At 36.8% G+C, this 23,744-nt stretch overlaps 1 protein-coding gene across 12 annotated transcripts in view; it reads left to right on the top strand.

The window, feature by feature from the left end:
- Positions 1 to 22,771, top strand: part of bltp1 (bridge-like lipid transfer protein family member 1) — a 434,366-nt gene extending 411,595 nt beyond the window's left edge. For all 12 annotated transcript variants that reach the window (XM_087980106.1, XM_043674037.2, XM_087980105.1 and 9 more), the window contains 10 exons: positions 2,302 to 2,455; positions 3,630 to 3,787; positions 5,389 to 5,581; positions 6,501 to 6,718; positions 6,860 to 7,111; positions 10,853 to 11,056; positions 11,896 to 12,090; positions 12,754 to 12,888; positions 20,911 to 21,073; positions 22,103 to 22,771. In XM_087980106.1, the coding sequence (XP_087836232.1) occupies positions 2,302 to 2,455; positions 3,630 to 3,787; positions 5,389 to 5,581; positions 6,501 to 6,718; positions 6,860 to 7,111; positions 10,853 to 11,056; positions 11,896 to 12,090; positions 12,754 to 12,888; positions 20,911 to 21,073; positions 22,103 to 22,325 (1,895 nt within the window). In that variant the 3' untranslated portion in view covers positions 22,326 to 22,771. The remainder of the gene's footprint in view (positions 1 to 2,301; positions 2,456 to 3,629; positions 3,788 to 5,388; positions 5,582 to 6,500; positions 6,719 to 6,859; positions 7,112 to 10,852; positions 11,057 to 11,895; positions 12,091 to 12,753; positions 12,889 to 20,910; positions 21,074 to 22,102) is intronic.
- Positions 22,772 to 23,744: the final 973 nt, after the last annotated feature.

Here is a 23,744-nt window from a genome sequence, read left to right as displayed (position 1 = left end):
ATCAAATGATCAAATGGTCCATTGCATTTACCTGCCGCAGTACTTGAAGCTCATTCATTGGTTCAGATAAGTATATCCTAATTTATCTGATTTCTGAACTATAGATTAACAAAGAATCCTTTGAAAAACTACAATTTTAACAAATTAGATTGTGTGTTTTGGACTAGACCAGAGCCCCTCAGAATATTTAAAGAAAGTAGCCCAGACCCTAACTTTGCTAGCTATTTTAAGCGAGTGGAATGCAGATATTGCAGGATGGATGCAGTTTGTCAAACCACTTAGTTTTAAACAGAACAGAATTTATTTACAAGATTACTGAATGAAACACAAACAACAGAGAACAGAATACCAAGTAACTTAAGCTCTCTGAAAACCCAATAGATTATCCCAATTTAATGATGCTGTTCCAAATACTTTCAACAACCCCCATGAACACTCCGTGGCACAAAAGGAAAAATCAAACACGGTCTTATAGGAGAGATGTCAGAGAGAGTACCAGCACGGACCTGCTTCTTTGGGTCCAGCAGCTTTTCAACCCTACTGTGCGAAAACCAAACTAAACCAGAGAAAAGCTGAGCTGGGAGAACTGGCCACTCCCCTTTCATTGTACAAGGATTTTTTTTAAAAGCTTGAATGCATTTTTCTGAGGCAGTATCTGTTAGCTATAATCAAACTGGCCCAAAAACTCTTCAACTTAGACTTTTCAGAGTCTGTGTCTTTTACAACCTCTGTGTATAAAGAAAACCAAGGACAGCATAACCTTGTTAAAGGAACAGCATTGTCACATACTGAATCAGTTTTTTTTTCCTAGTTTGTAGTTAACAGTTGTATTGTCTTGAACTTTGGTTTCATGGAAGCCTCGTTCTTATGATGTAGATGTGCCTCAGGAGCAGAAGAGGCATGAAAAGGAGGAAGAGCAAGCAAGGCATTGACCACCTAGTGTCCAGAGCTGCTAATATTCTCAGGAAGCACTTTATCTTAACCATCCTCAATACATCATGTCCCAGAATTCTTATCTCACACGTTATTTACTACCGTCGAAAATAATTATGAATCGCCTTTGTGCAAACATTTAGTGCCTATCTCATGTGCTTGTTAATGTATTCAAGTGATGTTTTGAAGTACCTGACTCCAATGCTACAGCTTTGGAAGTTGGAAGGTTACTGAGCTTCCAAGGACATATTAGGGGGTGGTGCTGCTTTATATTTTAGGGTATAGACTGCTGCATCATGGCATGTACCACAACAATCTAGCTAGTTATTAATGTGGTATGATCAAAAGCACTGTGGGAAAGAAAACAATCATTGAATCATAGACTCCCTACAGTGTGGAAACAGGCCATTTGGCCCAAGAAGTCCACACCAACCCTCCGAAGAGCATCCCACCTGGACCCATTGCCCTACCCTTTCTCTGAAGCCCCGCATTTCCTGTGGCTAATGTACCTAACCTACAAATCCCTGAACACGATGGACAATTTTGCATGGCCAGTCCTCTTGATGTGCACGTCATTGGTCTGTGGGAAACTGCAGCATCCAGCAGATACCCACGCAGGCACAGGAAGAATGTGCAAAGTCCACACAGACAGTCACCCAAGGCTGAAATTGAACCCATATTCCTGGTGCTGTGAGCCACCGTGTGGAGAACAGCAGATTGCCTGACCACCGAGACAATATCATGCATATATTGGCAATACTCTTCAATGTTCATGTTCTTCTGTGTGAGAGTAGATTGCTTAAGTGGTGTTGCTATACGAGCCCATCTCAACTGTGTCTTCTCAAACCAAGCTGAGAGCTTTTTGAGCTGCTGTGGGAGCTTTGAAAGCTCTCAGGGCAAACTGAATAGCAGGTGGGCACCTCTATTCCAATTGATGGAGCTGAAAACTCGATCTGCTTTGAACAGAATAAATTCTAGTCTCCGAAAATCCAGATTACAAGTTGAAGATATATTCTTCCATGCTTTACGGCTTCGTGCATAAATTCATTGGTGTTGATCTTTCAACCTGTCACAATGCCCATCACTGCTGTCAGTTCACCAGTGTCCCAATACTGCCTCCCCTCGGTATCCACAAAGGCACAGACACAAAGCAAGCACGGGTGGTACAAACAGAAGCAGGAACAGTACTGGTGGCACACTAGAAAAGCTGGACTTACTTTAATTCTATATTTAATTTAGCCTAAACCAGAGTGAGCAACAACACATTTGTTTCTATATTCCACTTAAAGGAATAAAGCAAATACATTGCATGTTTTCATTATCCTTTACCCTTCTATTAGTTATGCAGTATTCTCCTGTTGTTGTTAGATTCCATTACTAAGCTCAGTACATCGTCATTCAATAAGAATGGAAAGGCAGCAAACCAACAAACAGCACCCTGGGAGACATTGGTTGTTTTTGCAATTAACCTGAAGCAGCTAAATGTTCAAATGAATATGAGTAATGTCATGGGAAATACCACGTAAGTTGCAGAATTTTACATTATGCTTCCAATTGTCGTTAATATTTCTAGGGCTGTCTGTATTATAAATCTACAGTAAATTTTATTCTGCAATAATGAATATTTGAGAATGTGTTAAAATATTGTGTGTGAACACTAAAATAAAACAAAGAACTGCAGGTGCAGAAGATCTGAAAAGCAAACAAAGATTGCTGGAGAAACTCAGCAGGTCTGACAGCATCTGTGGAGAGAAAGCAAAGTTAATGTTTCGAGTCCAGTGGCCCTTCTTCAGATCTGGGCAGACAAGGGAAAGTTGATAATAAGCCAGGAAAGGATGAAAATGAATAATGGGCACCGTGAGTAAATGAAAATACATTGGTTGTGCTGAAAGCAGCTCATGTCATTGACAGGGCCTGGAGTGTGGGGGTGGTTAAAGGACATGGAAAGAGGTGTTCAGATCTGAAATTATTAAACTCAGTAGTCAACCCTAACAGCTGCATGGTCCCAAGCTGAAAACAAGATGCTGCTCTTCCTACTTATGCTGAGCCTCACTAGAGCACTGGAGCAGGACAAGACAGAAATGTTGGCTAGAGAACACTGTCTATTCAAGTGACAGGCAACTGGGAGTTCAGGAAGATAGGTGTTCTGCAAAGCGATTTCCGCAGCACAGAGGAGACCACATTGTGAGCAACAAATACAGTAGACTCGATTGAGTGAAGTGAAGTTGAACCACTGCTTCGCCAGGAAGCTGTGTCTGGCATCTTGGCTAACGAGGGAGGAAGTAAATGGACTGAAGAAGGGTTACTGGATTCAACATTAATTCTGCTTTCTCTCCATCGATGCTGCCAGAACTGCTGAGTTTTTGTAGCGATTTTACACAAATTTCAAGTCTGGCATCAATAACTTCAGCCGTTTAGTTGCGTTGTTTCCTGTCTGAGCACCTAGTGTTAATTGACTCACTCCTTCCCTCAAAACCTGCTTTGTGGAAGACTCTATAGGGAAAGACATTGCATTTATCCCAGAAGTGTGAAAGTTTGTAGGCAGTGCTTACTGCACCAATTTTCTAAAAAAGCTATACTTTGATATTATACTTGTACTGAACTGTTTCTGTGCAATGTATTTACATAAATATCTCATTCTCAGTGCAGCGCATACATTTCCCAACATTTGCTATTACTGCTTCATTCTGTTTTAGGTGGACGACTAGTGGATTAAAAAGCCAGGGGCGATTATCAGTGGGTAGCAACAGAGACCGAGAAATATCAATGTCGGTTGGTCTGGGAAGATCTCAACTAGATTCGAAGGGAGGAGTGGTTGGTGGTACTATAGATGTAAACACGTTGGAGATGGTTTGTAAGTTTCACAACATAAATAACTTGCAATCGCCTGGAATAATCCAGGAACAGTTTAAATTATTCTGGTGCATCCTTCTAGACCAGTGGTCTCAGTGGGCCAAAATTTGCTGCGCACAACATCAGACAACCTCTACTGTTGTATGTTCCTCCACATTCTTCAGATGAAAGTACTTCAACCATTTTGAAAGTGTGAGTTGGGGTGCACAGCAAGGGAATCGTGGGTCTGAGTGAATAGAGTAACCAACAGGGTCAGCTCTTCACCTGTGAGAATTAAGGATTAGGAAATAGCACAGTAGATAACTGAAGGTGGGAACATTTATTGTCAAGTCAGACAAAAAAATAAAATAGGAAAGATTGGGAGAGTAAAAACATCATAAAGAAAAAGTAAAAATAAAGCTAAGTTTTAAGATTGATACCTTTAAAGCTTAAAAAAAACAAAAGATTTGAGTAATAAGGCTATACAATTATGATTTTCTAGTTCTCATTAACAGAGAAGTTAATTGCCATTTAAATGTGTTAAATATGACTAGCCCTAAATTCCCATGGATTTAGTTCATATCTGCTGCATTGATACACAAACTCATGATATTCAATGAAAGTTAGTGATGCCAATGCAAAAATGAAATGAAATTTTCATAAAAGTTTTTAGTGGAGCAAGGCAACTCCATTGGTGACTTTTGGATATTGTACACTTAATGTAAAAATATCAGCAAGTTCTAACTCCACCAATTTTGACAGCAAATTTTGGCCCCATTTAACTTTGTTTTCTTTCCCACTCCCCCTCACCCAAATAGCTTAATATATTATTTATTTGGAAAGCAAGTTTCTGCCAGCTGCCAGCATGCTGCAAATCAAATTATTGATGCAGGAGTATTGTGTTGGTTAATGATATGTTAAAAATAATAAACAGGAAATTTAAGATTATATAATTAAAATCAGGTGCTGCTTCAACTCAACACTCATCAAAAAAGGTTACAGACTGGATTAAATATTTAAGGCAGTTTATCATAATGCAAAATATGAAACTAGGTCCTCTTAAATTGGCAATTGCATTATTTCACAAGTACAAATTAGAAGTCTGATTGTATTGAGTTCTTAACATAGTATTTGTTCTTTTGTTTACATAGCATAGTTATTAGACTTGTGGAACAAAGTATCAACCATAAACCTTGGTCTGTTCTTTTGAATTAGTCATTTTTTTATGCATTGTTTTTAAGTTGACAATTTCTGTTTTAAACTATCATGATGACTTGTGATTTTTGGTACTTTTCATATAATAACTGTTCAAAGGTGTAACAAAGTTTAAAATCACAAAACAAAGCTTGGGGAAAAAGTTATATTTGTGGTTTTTGAGTGATCTTCAAAGCAATTTGGTAAATGCTAATTTTTAAAACTCAGCTTATGTTAATTGTTCAGCTGTTCCAATTTGGCCAAGCAATTATATATAACATTGTGAAAGAAAGTGTGGAGAGGTAGCAAAAGTAGTAAATTGATGTTTTCTAATGCAATATAACCGTTTGTACCTCAGAAGGAATTTGCAATGTTGTTGATACTGATTTCTTAAAATTAGTGAAAACAAGCTACCTTTTTTATTTGAAGCTCATATCTCCGAACACCCAAATCACCAACCCAGCCATAAAATCCAGATTACACTGGGCTCCACTGATGCACGAGTTGATTATATGGGATCCAGTATCTTGATGGGAATTTTCAGCAATGCAGATTTGCAACTACAAGATGAATGGAAAGTGAATCTTCATAATACAGTGGACTTAAGTATGACTGAGAAAAGGTACATGAACTTCTTTGTTATGGGGACAATCATACATACTGTGGTTGAATATGGGAAGGCTTTTCAACTATGATTTGTCCTACTGTTGAAAATGATTTGAGCTATATTACTATTCCATTTCATTAATATGATGATCCTACTCAACAAGATATTTTGTAACCTCTTTGACATGCATAGATTTTGGAGCATTGGATATTTAAACTGTTGACTAAGCCAATAAGAATGTAGAGTTAGCTGGGATATTTGAAGCAATCCAGTTTGTTTGTGTGAATATCCTGTAAACATTTTTGATTTGAAACTTTGCAGGCAGACAAAACGTGTACATGCATGCTTCAACTCAATAAAATTGGTGACAGCCATTCCCCTGCCTTGATTTTTCAGTTAAAAATCACACAACACCAGGTTATAGTCCAACAGGTTTAATTGGAAGCATACTAGCTTTTGGAGCGTCGCTCCTTCATCAGGTGATAGTCTATCACCTGATGAAGGAGCAGGACTCCGAAAGCTAATATGCTTCCAATTAAACCTGTTGGACTATAACTTGGTGTTGTGTGATTTTTAAATTTGTGCACCCCAGTCTAATACCAGCATCTCCAAATCTTGATTTTTCAGGGCAATGTCTTTATGAATCAGTGTCAACCTTCCCTGGTTAGAAATAAAACAAAGTTAATTGTCTGTCATCATTGCATTCTCCATAGCAATGCTTCTACCAATCAGGGACCAATTGGTAGGCAAATAGCATATTCCTCTCATACTGTATAAACAGATGGTATTTCCCTTAAATTGGTACTCTTGCCAATTGTCCTGACGAGTGAAAGATTAAAAGCTTTGACAAAAAGTTTTCTTTTGGCAATAATTAACATATAGAGTTATCCACATTGTTCATTTTGTGTATTTATTTGTTGTGATTTCTCTCTAGTGAAGTCTTTGTTCATGGAGATCTACAATGGGACATCTTCCAGGTCATGATCTCACGATCGACCACACCAGACCTAATTAAAATTGGAATGAAATTGCAGGAATTTTTCACTCAACAATTTGATACTAGCAAAAGAGCCCTTTCTACCTGGGGACCTGTCCAGTACCTACCTCCAAAAACACCAGTAATAAATGTAGAGCGGAGTTCCAGTGAACATTGTGAGAATTACTAATTTAATTTTTTTCAAGTAAATTTACGAATGTAAAAATATGAACTTTCTTCAAATAAATTTATGAATGTAAAAATATGAACAATGGTTAAGCTTGTAGCTATAATGAACATTTCCTTGCTGTTGGCAGTGCTAGATGCAGCACATCATCGGCATTGGCCAGAAGTGCTAAAAGTGATTGCTGGATGCCAGATCTCCCTCTTCCAAATGCCTTTGCCTGAAGATGCAGTACAGCTAGGTGGATCTATGAGTTTGCATGGAAATCATATGACTCTAGCATGCTTTCATGGACCAAACTTCCGGTCAAAGTCTTGGGCATTATTTCACCTTGAGGAGCCCAACATTGCTTTCTGGACCGAAGCTCAGAAAATCTGGGAAGACGGTAAATAAGAAATAACTATGGGTCAGAAATGCATGCATTTTGTCATGTTTGTAAGAAGTATTTTCATCTATTTATTTTAATAATGTTCCAGATCTGTGTATGCATTTTAACCTGCAGTTAAATTGCATTTTCCAATTAAAGCAAAATGGATTTAGATGATGGTTGACATGCAAGTTGAATAGTAAGCCCGCAGTCTAAGTTCTGAGTACACTAAAGACAAGTAATGTAAGCCCCTACCAAAATAGGACAGTTCATAATTTGAGTTTAATTCCATCAATTGTGAAGTTGAGTTTGAAAAATGTTTTGCTCTCAGGTCGTCTGTTGTTCTCTTGTAAAATTAGTATTGAATCCTTGAATACCATAGAACAGCTCCGTCACCAAAACTGAAGTATATCTTCTAGGGAACAAGACCTTTTATATTAGTTTTTTTCAGAATTAGAATCCCTACAGTGTGGAAACAGGCCCTTTAGCCCAAGTCCACACCGACCCTCAGAAGAGTAATCTACCCAGGCCCATTCCCCTACCCTATTACTCTACATTTCCCCTGACTAATGCACCTAACCTACAAACCTCTGAACACTATGGGCAATTTAGCTTGGCCAATTCCCCTAATCTGCACATCTTTGGACTATGGGAAGAAACCCATGCAGACAGGGAGAATATGCAAACTCCACACAGACAGTCACCCAAGGCTGGAGTCAAACCTGGGTCCCTGGTACTGTGAGGCAGCAGTGCTAACCATTGAGCCACTGTGCCATCCAGACCAGAGGAACAGGCACAACTGGACTGCAGTAGAAACACAAAACTAGTTATAAAACAAAGAACAGTAGATTAGATTAGATTCCCTACAGTGCGGAAACAGACCTTCGGCCCAACAAGTCCACACCGACCGCCCGAAGAGTAACCCACCTATGACCCATTCCCCTACTAATGCACCTATCACTATGGGCAATTTAGCATGGCCAATTCACCTGACCTGCACATCGATGCTGGAGATCTGAAAGAAAACCACAAGTTATTGACAAAACTCAACAGATCTGGCAATATCTAGGGGAAGAAAGCAGAGTTAACATTTCAAAACATTAACTTGCTTTCTTCCCCCAAATGCTGCTATACTTACTGAAATTCTGTTTTTGACCCAAAGCTGGTAGCTACACTGCAGTTTAGATTGTCATTTGATTACGATCACCTGATGGGTTGAATGAAATCTTTTTAAAAATCAGGGTGCCAAGGAAAATTAGTGTTGCAAAATATAGCCATATATTATTTACTACTATAGTATCAGATGTGTCTTATCATCCAGAAGTAAATTACAAGAAACACAATAAATTGATTGGGGCTGGAATTTCTGTTATGTGCATAATTGGGCACAGGCATTTAAAATGATGTTTTAATTATGCTATATAAAAGCAAATTACTGCGGATGCTGGAATCTGAAACCAAAAGAGAAAATGCTGGAAAATCTCAGGTCTGGCAGCATCTGTAAGGAGAGAAAAGAGCTGACATTTCGAGTCAAACTGACCCTTTGTCAAAGCCCACAAGAGCTTACAGATGCTGCCAGACCTGCTGTGATTTTCCAGCATTTTCTCTTTTGGTTTTAATTATGCTAGTTTGGGTACAGTTTAAGTTCACAACTTTTGCATAACCATACATTGACATTTTTAAAGAATCAGGCACTGAGTGGCTTAATGGAAAATAATCCAGAAAGTTGAATCATAAATCAGTTTTAAAACATCATGGAACAAACAAATATAAGTATTTTAGATGTAAGTCACATTTAAAATTTCCTGACCTTTGCACCAGGTTAGACGATTATTCCCATAATGCAGAAATCTACTGGTCTGAAGTATCCCTTTGTATTTTGAAGAGATTGTGCAGTGTTAACTTATTAAACGTATGTCAAAATGACAAATGTTTATTATACTGTATTGCTAAATTTGCATGATGAGAATACAATTATTTTAATACCACATATGTTGGTCCAGAATTTTTCAATCGCAGATAGTAATTACCTTCTATCCACATGGCACTCTACCCAGCTGGTACCTTATCTGCCCACCCATCTGTTGATACCATCTGATGGTACCATACCATCCCACCACCAAAGCCTCTCACTTTTCTTATGTATTTACTGTTTAAGTGCAGCTGTCAAACTTGCTGTCTGTCATTCTGGACCTTTAAATTTCAGAATATGGCAGCTGACTGCGGTGAAAATGGTTTGCACTGAGAGAACAGTCAGTATTAGGAGCCCTAATAGGAGTTTCTTGTCAGGAATTTGATGTGCTCTTCTTTCACAAAAGAAAGCAACCAAGTGACAATTTGTGTGATCAGTTCTCAGAGTTTAGCTCATTGTTTCCACTCTTAGGATTTTTTGTTAATGTGTGAAAATAGTTTTTTTCAATCTTTTACTGCCCATTGAATGATTTTTGGAAGTATTACTATGCATTTTTGTATCCAATCCTTGTTGAACATTTGTCTGTTAAAGCGACAGGAAAATTCATCTCTTTAATAATTCAGTATGATGGATTAATTGCGGTCCAAGGTGTACTGTGCAGTTTAATAAAAGATATCACTAATTGAGATTTTCAGTGTGAAGGTAAGGCTGTTAAACTAAACTGATTTCATTTAGCAAAGCTATGTCACTTAGTATAATTGATACAAAGGTTGGTGGAGTTGTGGATAGTGTGGAAGGCTGTTCCAGGTTGCAACAGGACATTGACAGGATGCAGAACTAGGCTAATAAGTAGCAGATGGAGTTCAACCTGGAAAATTGTGAAGTAATTCGCTTTGGAAGGTTGAATTTGAATGCAGAATACAGGATTAAGAATTCTTGGCAGTGTTGAGGAACAGAGGGATCTTGGGGTCCATGTCCATAGATCCCTCGAAGGTGCCACCCAAGTTAATAGGGTTGTTAAGAAGGCATATGGTGTGTTGGCTTTCATTCGCAGGGGAATTTAATTTACAGGCGCGAGATTATGCTGCAGCTCTATAGAGCTCTGGTTAGGCCACACTGGAATATTGTGTTCAGTTTTGGTCACCTCATTATAGAAAATATGTTGTTTGGCATTTTAATTTAAATGAGATTAGTAAAACATTTCAGATTTTTGCTTTTCATTTATATCTTTCATATCTCATAATTAATCACAAATTTTTTGGGATTGACAGGAAAGATGTAGAATGTTTTCCCTAAAGTTTAGAATCGGGGACAAGGGGACACAATCACAGAATGATGGTAGGCCATTTAGGATTGAGGTTTTTCACTCGGTGTCAGACATTTAATCATTGAGTATGTTCAGGTCAGAGATCAAAAGGTTTCTAACTATTAAAGACATTAAAACGTACAGGAATAGGGCGTGAAAATAATATTGAGGTACAAGCTCAGCCATGATCTGGTTGAAGAGAGGGGCTCATGGGGCTGAATAGCCTACTGCTGCTACTATTTCCTATGTTCCCGTGCAAATACTCATTTAATTTTACTTACCTTAATAAGTGTAGAGGAAAATGTCAACTAAATAATTTTATACACAGAAAAGTGCTATTTATTATTTCCACGAGTAACAAAAGTAATATACAGTGCATAAAATAAAGCTGCTTGTGTATTTTATCAACTGGTCTAAATATATTGACATTTTAATTTCTTGAGAATGTAAGTTATTAACCAGAATTTCTGTTAATTCTAAAACCTAAGCTTGTTCCTCTGAACTCTACTTAGCCACCATCATTATTTTAATCTACTTAAAGGTGCCAGTGATCATTCAACGTATATTGTACAAACACTGGATTTTCATTTGGGACACAATACAATGGTTACAAAGCCTGGTGGTGCTTTAGAAAGTCCCATGGCAACAATTACAAAAATAACGAGACGCCGTCATGAAAACCCACCACATGGTGTTGCAACTGTTCAGGAATGGTTCAACTATGTTACTGCCATGCGAAATGAAGGTAAGAAAGTTTAATAACTTACTCCTTTCACTTTTCGTTCTTCATATTCCATCAATTTACTTACTTTCAAATACTCATAGCAGAAGACTGTTCCTTTTAGGAATATGTTTTACAGCACTGCTTTAAGCTGTGCATTGCCAAACTGTTCTGTGTAATTTTTTCATTGACTGCACTTTGGTCTGATACATGAACAATATTCCAGATACACTCAGACCAAAGCTTAATACAGCCTCAGCAGTAAATCTCTGCTCTTCGATTCCAGCACTCTCAAAATGAATGCTAACAATGCATTTGCTTTCCTAACTGCCAACTGAACCTGCATATTAACCTTAAGAGAATCCTGACCTAGGATTCCCAAATCCCTTTGTGTTTCAGGTTTTCGAAGTCTTTCCCCATATTCTTCTGACCAAAGTGCATAAGCTCTCACACTCCCACGTTGTACTCAATCTGCCACTTCTTTACCCACTCTCCTGGCAGTCCTTCTGCAGCCTCCCCACTTCCCCAACATTACCTGTCCCTCTACCTGTCTTTGATGCTACATTTGCAGATGATGCAATATCCCCAATTCCTTCATCCATTAATGTATAACTGAGTAGTTGTGGTCCCAAGTCTGACACCTGCGGAACTTCACTAATCACTGACTGCCATCCTGAAAAGACCCCTTTCTACCCACTCTCTGCCTTCTGCCAGTCAGCTAATCCTCTTTCCATGCCAGTACCTTACTTATTGCAATTTCATGAGCATCTTGTGCATAATTTTTCTTTAAAAGCAGAGAAAGATCTAAATAAATCCTCTTAAATCAAAGATTTGTAAAATGACTTGTACGTATTTTCATCTAGAGCTTAACCTTCTTCGAAATGTTGATGCTAACACCCGAGACAGTAAAGCAACTATTAAAAGTTCCAATCTGCTGAGTGGCTTCCGTGGAACTGCCAACTACAATCATGAGACAGAAACAATCTTTGCTTTGCCAAGGATGCAGCTGGATTTCAAATCAATACACATGCAGGAACCTCAAGAACCTTCACTGCAAGGTAACATTTTTGAAAAAGTACATAATTAAACAGTAAAGGGATTTATTAAAAAAAAACAAAATTGATGGAAATATTGAGCAAGTCAGGCAGCAACTTCAGAGAGAAGCAATCAATATTTCAGGTCAGGTGATTTTTAATCAGAACTAAATCATGAAGAGTCATTGACCTGAAATGTTAAACTTGTTTGTCTCAATTAATGCCTTGTTTACAGGGTTTTAGTTCAGCTTTTCTGAATCTGTAGGAACTTGATTTTGCTTTACTGCTCAATGTCGAATTCTTATAATTTAAAAATATATTTATTACGCTGGTATTTTCTGTAGAATCTTTGTTTTTAGTTGAAATTTTGCAGCACTTTCTCTCTTCCTCTGGAAAGTTGTCACAATAGAATCCATTATGGGGCCATTGGTGATCCTTCAATTTAGGAACCTTTTCTCATTGCTAATCAGGAGAAGTTCAATCATCAATTTTCAGTATTAAGTAGTTATGTGTAATCTATTATAATACATTATTATAACATTCATAAATTGTTGTTGAAATTGATTTTTTAAATAATTTGTTAAAATTACCATTCAACTTTTTGTTTTTAAACATGAACAACATACATAAATAAATTTATACACAACTCTGGAGAACTGCATTGAGTTTTTTTTTCCCTTCCATTAGATCCGAACAGTAAGCCAAAGGTAGAATGTAGTGTTGTGACAGAGTTCACTGACCATATTTGTGTGACCATGGATGCTGAACTGATTATGTTCTTGCATGACCTTGTATCTGCTTATCTCAAAGAAAAAGAGAAAGGTAAGATAAACTTAGTAATAATTCAGGGTCTGCTGATTTTTAAAAAAACAATCTCATGAATTTTTCTGTTTTGCTGAAAAATTGATACATGGCTCCTCAGTTCTGATCTTTTTATACTTTTCTCCCTCATTTGCAAATCTCTTTCATAAGACTATCAACTGTCTTCCTTGATAGTTGTGGAATCCGATCCTAACCACTCAATTACTCCTCTGGGAATGCTTGCCAACATCAACAATTGCTCTTTTTAGTGTTTTTTTCCTCACAACTGGCATAATTGTTTTATTATTTAAAAGTCTTCTCAGTGACACTGTCTTCTCTATTTACCTCTAACCACATACTCTGTCCATTCTAGAATATACCTTGTAACTGTATCAGCACTTTGAATATTTTCAGTTTTACGTATGTCATACCCATAGCACTTTAATTGCCCCAGTCATAGTTATGATTGATTATGTTCTATGTCACTGTGACGTTTGGTGTGTTAACCCATCCTGAAGAATTTGCAATATTTGACATGGCTAATATGTCACACTGCACTGACTTGAGACGGCTGTTCATGAGACAATAAAACAAAGCTTGTGAGCACATCCTCCATTGTTTCTCCTCCTGTATCTGCAAGGTTATAATTTGTTTACCAGAGTCTTAACTTGATCCTTTTGTATTCCTCATTTATACTGTATTATTCATATGTTGTTATTATCCAAATGTTATTATGATATTATCCATTTGTTTTGATTATTGTGAAGGAAGATGCATAATTTATGTTTAAGAGTTTTGGAATTCGGATCTTAAAATGGAGGTGATGGATGTTAGTTTTGTCTGTGAAGTGTTTGCTTTTCAAAATAAACCAAGTCAGAGAATTCTGTTGGAACAATGATTAAATCCAGCAATTTGTTAAAAAGCCGATGACTGCAAATTCTGTGGTATTAGTGGAAAGATATTTATATTATTGAGGTTATAAAAGATAGCGTATACATGTTAGGTTTGTTTCCAGTTCAGCAGATTTCTGATTACACAAGTTTTTTTTGTCAATTTGATCCAGAAGATACCACGATTGTGTATAAAAGTAAATATAGCTTCTCTCCTCAGAGTTCAGAACAGTTCAAAGCCACGTTAGAAGAGGAGTGTGGTTTGTGAAAATTTCAAGCGAGGAGAGTTGGATTAGAAATTTGCAGGTTGTTAGAACTGAGAAATCCTAAACTCTCAGATTGTAAAATGTTAATGTCTGCCATAAAAGGAGTGCATGACTATCTCTACAATCCATAGCAAAGAATCTGAAAGGAGTCACTTAAGTAGAAACCTAAGATTTGAGATAAGACTGTAATTTCTCTGGACTTGAATTTTGGTATTGTATAGTGTTGTGGAAACTGGTTAAGATTTTTGCTATGTGTGTTAAGATCATTATTATTCGTGTTATATAATATTCATGTCTATTTTAAATTAGCTTAGTTTGTTTTTATTCTGTGTAATTAGCATCTGGTACTGTTGTTTTTTTAAAAATTGCAGTCTCACGTGAATTACCATGCTAACTATCTTTCAAAAGCATATAATCCATCGAACCAGATTTCATTCTGGGATCTGAATGGTCTGATATAGCAACAGCTGCGATTATAATAATATCAGCAACATACCATTTCATTTACACCTTTGGTTTCATGACTTTTACTATTATATTATTCACCAAAAATCAATTTATAAATAAACTAGGATGTTGTTGCTCAATATCTGATATAAATTATCACAAATATCATGTTTTTGCTGCAGTTATCTGTGCAAATAGAATGTGATGGTGCACAAGTTAATTGTTCTTTTGTTGAGTTGAACTGCAAACCCCATATCCATTGAGATATTTTTCTAATCAACCTGTTTGGGGACTTTAACCCACTTTTCCACAGCCCAGAGGTAGGGGAACTACCACTGTGCCAGAAAGGTCATATGGATTTGCTTTATTTTAATCAACTTGATCAGGGTGGTTGTGACACACCTCTGGAACAGGTGGAATTTGAACCCAGTCTCCTGACTCAGACGTAGAAACACTACCATTTTGCCACAAGGTCCCTTGAGTCTAGTTGTTTTTCTAATCAGCCTGCTCAGAGATTAGGGACACTACCACTACACCATACCCCATATCCATTTCGATATACTATAATCGGCTTCTTCAAAGATGTTGTTGTTACACACCTCAAGCAGGTGAGAATCAAACTCAGGCCTCCTGACTCTGAAGTAGGGATGCTACTACTGTACCAAAAGAATCTTTGAATTCCAGAATACTGAGATGTTATGTCCCAGTGGTAATCATTAATTATGTAGTTATTTTAATCAAGCTGTTCGGCCACGTTGTGACATACCTACCGCGTAGGATGAACTTGAGTTCAGGTCTTCTGAGATATTACCACTGTACCACAAGAGCTCTTGTTAATTGCATAGATATGTTCTAATTAAGCTGTTCTTGGATATTCTGGAGCAGGTGGGACTTAAACTTGCACTAAGCAATACTGTACACAGCTCAGTTAACGTTTATTGTACATCCTTAATTGCCTAAAGGGTAGTTCAGTTAATCACATTGATATATGGATCTGAAATCACATCTGAAAAACAAGTAAGGATAATAAATTTCTTTCCCTAAAGAATATTAATGAATCAGATGGGAGTTTACAATAAACAGGCTAGTTTATTGGATGATTATAAAATTGTACTTGTGTAATTGTAAAACTTTTGAGGCCCAGTACTGATCGCTGTGGCACATGACTGATTCATCCTGTCAACCAGAATATGGCACAATTTTGCTTACTCGCTGTTTCCTATTAAATAACCAGTATTCTGTACATGCCAATATGTTGTCCCCTACTTTTAGCTTTTATTTTCTAGAATAACTTTTAATACAGCACCTTTTCAAATACATTCTAGAAATCCAAGTACAACATAATACAATTCAAGTTCCCCTGTATCTATAGAACATGTTACTACTTTAGAAGAACTTCAATAAATCTGTCAGAAATGATTTCCTTTTCATAAAACTATGCCTGATTATCTTGAATTTTTCAAGGAAGATTTCTAATAAAAGCTTCTGGCATTTTACCTGTGACAGGTATTTGACAAACTGGCCCTTGGTTTCTTGCTTCTGTCTGAATTTTTGAAAAAAGGAGTTACATTTGCTGTTTTCAAACCTGATGGAACCTTACCCAAATCTAGGAAATTTTAGTAAAGTTAGAACTACCATCACTACTATGAGTTTTAAGACCCTAATATGAAGTCCATTAGGGTCTAGATACATGCCACTCTAGAGATTCAATAATTTTTCAAATACTTCCCTGATTATTCTAATGTCCTTGAGATCCTCCTTTCTTTTTCTTTCTTTATTGCTATTTTTGGGATGTGGTTACTCTTTTCCTTTATAGTGAAGACTATTGCAAAAGTACCTATTGAATACATGTGACATCTCCTTATTTTTCACTAATAATTCTCAAGACTTACTTTCTATAGGACCAACACTTAGTTTAATTATTTTTGTTTTTAACTATGTACAGCAATTCTGACAATCTGCTTTTGTATTTCTAGCTAGTTTTCTATTCTACTTTACTTCTCTCCCCATCTTATTCTTTTAGGTTTTTTTGCTGTTTTTGGTTATATATCGTATAGCCATCTTTGTGTAATTATATGCTTTTCTTCATTTCCTACTACTTCTAACCTTTTTAGTTATCCATGAATGGTAGGTCCTCCACTAGACATTTTGTTTTCTCACTGGTATTTATGTATACTATGTATTCTGTAATTATGTCTGCCACTACACCTTTTTTAACCTACCTCTTAACTTTATTTGCCATTTCAATTCAGAAACAGGAAATTGTTTTTACAGTGGTGTTTAGAAACACAGGACAAGTGATATTTCTGAAGTCTATTATATTTTTGAACTCGTACAGATTGATTTCAGAATTGCTGAGAAAAGGAGAGTCACTTTCCCTAAACTAGGGAAAACTGAATGTGTAAAATAAGAGATTGTTGAACAATGATATTGAATTACATCTGCATGACACATCAAGGATCTAGATTAGAGACATGTTGGAGATACTATTCAGCCAGTTGGCCGATCTACTTTACTCTCAGTATTAACATCAGTTCTTTAGTCTCACTGCCTCACCTTGGAATAAAGCAACATTTTTTAGTTTATCTTATCAAGACCATTTAATACACATTCTTTCTACGTTGAAAAACTTCTGTCTCCCTCTAACATTTTCCATCCCTCTTTACCTTTTAATTTAGGATTAATCTTGCCATTGTTTCATACATGCCAGTATGATCTAACCAGTACATTTAAAGAAAAACTCAGCATATCTATAGTTTATACAATGTATTTCCTGTCAGACTACTTCCTTGACATCTAGTCTTAGATGAACTACAACTTCCTGTAGTTCTGCATTAGATTAGATTAGATTACGTTACTAATCTAATAAAGCAACATTTTTTAGTTTATCTTATCAAGACCATTTAATACACATTCTTTCTACGTTGAAAAGCTTCTGTCTCCCTCTAACATTTTCCATCCCTCTTTACCTTTTAATTTAGGATTAATCTTGCCATTGTTTCATACATGCCAGTATGATCTAACCAGTACATTTAAAGAAAAACTCAGCATATCTATAGTTTATACAATGTATTTCCTGTCAGACTACTTCCTTGACATCTAGTCTTAGATGAACTACAACTTCCTGTAGTTCTGCATTAGGTAGGCCACAAAGCTTATACTTAATTTCTTAATCCAACAAAGGTTTACATTTGAAAGCACCTCATCATGCCTTAACCCATCTGTGTTTCATGTAAAATTAATTACTTTTCATGTAACATGGTTAATATGTAGAGAAATCTATCATTTCCAACAGTGAGATGATTAGTTTATCTGTGTTTGGTGATGATAAGGAAGTAATATTAATTAAGCCACATGGAAAATTTACTGTTCTTTGAAAAATGTTCTGGCATCTTTACATTTGATTACACCACTGAAATTGTCAGATAGCTAACCAAAGAATAGAGGGTCTAATAATATCGCATCCCATCATCTCATATTCTAAAGTGTCAGCCTGAATTATATGCTGAAGAGAAGGACAAATCAAAACCTTTAGACTTTGAAATGAGATAAATGTAGCCAAGCTGGCTTATGTAGATTGCAACAAGGGCTTGTGTACTGAACCCAATATATACCTCTTTGCACCTTTCCCCGACCAGTTTCAGTACTACATTTTTATAAATGCTCCGTTAGTTCCATGTTCTAAATAATTCCTGGTCCACTGCCATGTCCTGGCAGGACCTCTACAGTTTTTAAATTAAACAATGTCATCTTGGGGTTTTTGAAGTATGTCATAGAGTATCACTTTTTATTTCTAATACAGTCAATCATTTGAAAGTTTTTGCAAGGATTATCAGTCTCTTCTAAATACATGCACGTTCTATTAAACAATGCCCTCATCAGCAATCTAATGGCACAGCAACCATAGATCAATGCTACTCATGGAACAGGCTTACACTATCTCATACATACAACCCCATTCCCTTACCCTAGTCACTGTTTAACTACCAGGTCCCTCATTACCTGTCTTTAGCTACATTCCACCTAAATACCCTACGTCACTGCAAATGTGTCCCCATGTCCATTGTAGATCCATGTGTTGTCATGGTCCAATGGGGAAACGTCACATACAAGCTAGGAATTAGACAACTCCAAAATGAGGTGGTATTTAGAACCAACAAAAGTGAATACAAACAAAATGAGTAGAAGCTGACCAATGACTATTTTATATTCCATGATTGTCTGCTGCACTCAACATTCGTTGACTGGACTCCAGTCAGGGTCTTTTTGGCTTGCAGTGCCTGACATCTGAGCTGTACACAGGGGCAGCTTCATCTTCCTCAATATCCTCCTCCTCATCCCATTTCCCCAGTTTTTCAGTATTCAATACTTAGAAACATGGGATATACCTTCAGGAGTAGGTCATTTAATATGATTATGGTTGATCATCCAAATCATATCCTGTTTCCCCTTGTCTCCCCATACTCATTGATCTCTTTAGTCCTAAATACTAAATTTTTCTTGAAAACATTCTGTTTTTGTTTCGATCAGTTTCTGTGGCAGAAAATTCCAGAGGCCTCCTATTCTTTTCATACATCAGTCCTGCACACCAAGTGTCCTTGTGGTAGCCTTTAAATGATAGTTGCTGGTGTACCCTAGAATGCAGATCTGTACTTGCTAAAGTCCTGAAACAGAGATGTGCCATGAGGATCCGGAGGGGTTAGCAAATATCAGATGCCAATTTCTTTGGGTGAATGGTGTGTGCAGTTGGTATCTGTGGATTGTGCCCTGAGTTGCTGTTGCATGTAAACAATGTGGAACCTCTTGACAGTCACTGGAGATCTGAAGGGGCTCAGAGAGTTTGTGGCATCCACCTTGCTCACAGCAGGTGATAGGCTGGGGAACTGTATCTTAACAAGGTTATTAATAATCAATAATTCCCCTTAAAAAGCAACTCAATGCTGCATTGTGAGAATCTTACCCTATTGTCTAGAACGTTGTTAAAACGTGCAAAGAGTTGCTGCTGGATTCCTCACATAGTTCTGCCGTATTTTTTGCATGGGTCATGTTGTTCAGCCTCCTTTCAGACTCAGCCCATAATGAACAATCTTCACTAAGATTTTGCTGCCATTATTTCTCTGCATATGCAATGTTGCAATTCTTTGTAACATAATTCTCATATTTTAAAAGATGACTTACAGTTTTCAAAATTAGTGTTAAAGTAGAAACATGTGATTTAAAAACTAATAAACAACCCCTGAACCAAGTCCAAATTAAACAAGCTTTGGTTAATTATGATTAAAAAAGCTTTATTTTATTAACCAAGTTAGTATTGATAGTGAGCTTTGGATGGAGCAACAATGTTTACAATGATTCCAGAGGGCATAATCTGACTAAGGGGTCATCCATTTAGAATCATAGAATCCCTACAGTATGAAACAAGCCGTTTGGCCCATCACATCACGCCCCCTCTCTTTCCCTCCCCCCCCCCCCCCAAAAAAGAGCGCCTCACCCTCCCTTCCCTATCCTGTAACCCTGCATTTCCCATGGCTAATCCACTCTGGCTGCGTTTCCCTGGGCACTTTAACATGGTCATTTCACCTAACCTGCATATTTTTGAACTGTGGAAGGAAACCACCCCCTGAGAAGAAACCCATGCAGACACTAGGAACGTGCAAACTCCACACAGGCAGTCGCCTAAGGGTGAAATCAAACTCTGGTTCTGTGAGGCAGCAGTGCTATCCACTGATCCTCATCTGTCTTAAAGGGCAGTAAGGTGGAGGAAGTTTCTTTACTTTTAGGGTGGTAAATCTAGAGTTCTTTATGCAAAGGGAAATTGTGGCTGGATTGGTAAGTACGATTTAGTTGAAATAGATTTTTAATCAGTAAGGGAATCAAAAGGCATAGGAATATGGCATGAAAGTAGAGTTGTGGATTATCAGATATGCCATGACCTCATTGAATGGCACACTGATGTAATGGGCTAAATGGTCTAATTCTGCATCTGCTTCTTATGATCTTTGGTTGAATCCAGAAGTTTTGTGGTCTTAAACGAAAACTGAAGAGTCACTTAGGCAAAGCTTATTTAAGGGAACCCCAAAAAGCTTAGAGAATGGCTGGAATAATGAGAATTAAAGTGAATTCCAGAGTGCTGTGTTAAAGAAATAAAAAGAAGAACTCTATAAGCTATAGTGTTCAGTTAATGGTACTCGTGTGTATGTATGTACATATACACACACACACGTACATATACATACACACACATACATACACGTGTGTGTGCGCGCATGCACACATTGTGAAACTTGATTTATCTAAATAAATGGCATAGTTCTTTCAGTTACTCACTGGGCATTCAAATTTGTCATCAAACATCAATGTTTTCTGGTAGCATGTAATAACAGCTATTAAGATTTATTGAATAATTGAAGGAGACACATGTTTATTTTGTCTATTCCTAGCTATATTTCCTCCTCGAGTGCTTGCCATTCGCCCAGGCCAAAAAAGTCCTGTTATGGCTCATGATGACAGCTCTACAAGTAAAAGTAAAGAGGAGGTGATCTATACAACTGTGGACTGGAGAGAGTTTGTTTGTAATACCTGGCATCTGGAACCCACATTAAGGTAGCATCCAGACAAAATTGCTGATTGATCTGTAGTTTCCAACTGTATTGCTATCTCTTAATAACCTAGATCTTTAAAAATTAAAATTAAATTTTTTCCCAGTTACAACCTTTTGGCACAAGATTACTGTATTTTCCTTTGGTCTTTCAATATATGATTGTCTTCTTTTTGCCTATCGACCAAATTCATAAATCTTCCTGATGGAGCAGGCATGGACAGAAGGTTTGCAGCCAGAAGGTTTTATCTTAGGTATATCTTGAGTTGGTTAGTCTTAACTGCGCTGGCAGTAAGGGCAATTGTTCTCTATCTTTCTGGGTTACTCAGGATCTGAGTGGATGGAAGGTTTCAGTCAATATTCAAGCTGCTAATTGGTTATGATTCTTGACCACTAGCAATCCTGCCCTTTGACCTTCCCTTAGCTTAAAGAGCTTGCCTGCTTTCCTTTACATGAACAACAGACTGGTAGAAAGTAATTAAAAGGATGCCCCAAGTATATGAGCATCTTCAAGGAATGCATGAAGAAATACATGGAGTAGTTGGTTCTTTCAACCAGTACTCGCCTTCTGAAATACCTGTGTTCTTTAAAACTTCAATAACTTAATAATATTCATTTTCCATAGAAATGGTGATAAAACATCACTGCAACTTGAGTACAAGTATCAACAAGTCAAATTTTCTCTTTATAGCTGATTATGAAGAATTTTCTAATGATATTTTCAACATTGTTTCCCATAACACATTTTCAGCCATGGTCAACATATAACTTCAGCAATGAGTCTTTAACGTTGGAATGATATAATGCAAACAGAAAAACACTACTACACACTTTGATTCCACCTACCACAAGAACATAGGCGTTTTGTAACAATATAAAATATTTTTGATGATCAAACATTTCTATGGGTCATGGTAGCACTTATATACTTTTCTCAGCATTGAAGCTTCTGCACAACCTGTACCTAATGGTTATAACTCATTTTTAAAATGTGATCTTTAGCAATGATTGACTTTGGTTTATTTTTCTTCCAGATTAATTTCCTGGACTGGAAGGAAGATTGACCCAGTAGGTGTAGACTACATTCTTCAAAAACTGGGATTCCATCATGCCAGAATAACCATTCCAAAGTGGGTGCAGCGAGGTGTCATGGATCCACTAGATAAGGTGCTCTCAGTTCTTATTAAAAAGCTTGGAGTGGCACTGCAGGATGAGAAAGAAAAGAAAGGAAAAGACAAGGAGGAACATCAAAAATAAGTGTATTACAAGAGTACAGCAACTTTTGCTATTGCTGTAAATTTCATTTGCAGGTCTTGTAGTATTCCAAATATGCATTTCACTAGTACTTCATCAAATTTTATTTTTGCTAAGTTATTGTTCAGCAAACTTTAACTGGAAATTATTTATATGTTGTCAATTAAACTCTGCACTACTGCTTTCTCAACAAGTAAATTTGTTTTACTGTGGAACATGTTACCATTATAAACTGGTTAACTAATTATTGCACAATTACTGTGATGTATGTATGTTTGTATAGATACAGAGTGAAAGTACAGTGAAGTGTCAAGTGCTGTTTGGCATTCTGATTTTTATTGTGATTATGTGCAATGCATTTAATGTTTTTGTATTATAATTACTAAAATAAATAGCAACAGAATTGTCTTACATTTCATTGATCAGAATTAAATACCTGTTGTTATGCATTTGTTGATCTTTATGCTATGTGACTGCATTATTTTGAGAACAAGTGTGCTGTGATTTTGGCTAAAACTTGATCATTTTTATTGTAAATGGAAAAAGTGGTCATGAGTTCATCTGAATTTGTCACAAATAAAATACTGCTGAATTTTAAAACCAAAGTAAAATTGTAGAATGTCTTGAAGACTATAATAACTCAAGAAGCCTGACTGGAAAGGAACATCAGAAACAAAAACAGAAATTGCTTCAAAAACACTGCTTGCTCTCCACAGATGTTGCCAGACCTGCTAAGTTCACATTTCAGGTCCAGTGATCTTCCTTCAAAACAGTTCATTGTGCTGAAAAAGGGTCACTGGACACAAAGCCTTACCCTCTATGATTCGATTGAAATTTCCTTCCCTTCCACTATTCGCTGTATCTTGATCCAATAATCTGAGTTAAATGAAGGGACAGATCCCTAATTTGGGAAAGGCATCATTCTGATAATTCCAGGTTTAGGGGTGGAATGGTCAGGTTTTCTCCTTATCTTATAAGGATGGAGATTGCCCCATGGAGATATGCTCTGCTATAATGACTATCTTGAATTATTTATTTAAAATCACCTTTCCCATCTTGAAATATATATGTTTTACACAAAATCTAAATGTACAAAAGATGAAGGCGTTAAGGTAAAACAACTCTGATCTGGGTCAGATTAAAATTTGACTACATTACAATAGGATCTATTGTATTACCTAACAAAACAATCATCTGCAAATTATATTCATACCTGATTATTATTGACACAAAGTTCAATCCATAAATACCCACCTTCACAATGTCCCACACTTCATGGTGTAAAGTGTAGATCCCCATCTTGAAACACCATTTCCAATGATTGCACGCTGTTCAAAGAAGGATGAATAACATGTCAAAGTCTCTCAGAACTAGATCTTTTAAGTAAATCTGCAAGGAAATAAAACTAAGTAGTATAAATAC

This window comes from Chiloscyllium plagiosum, unplaced genomic scaffold (genome assembly GCF_037043375.1).
Source record: "Chiloscyllium plagiosum isolate Xiang-an unplaced genomic scaffold, Cpla_swu_hap1 HiC_scaffold_36, whole genome shotgun sequence".
Taxonomy (NCBI): domain Eukaryota; kingdom Metazoa; phylum Chordata; class Chondrichthyes; order Orectolobiformes; family Hemiscylliidae; genus Chiloscyllium; species Chiloscyllium plagiosum.
This window is presented reverse-complemented; position numbering and strand designations above follow the sequence as displayed.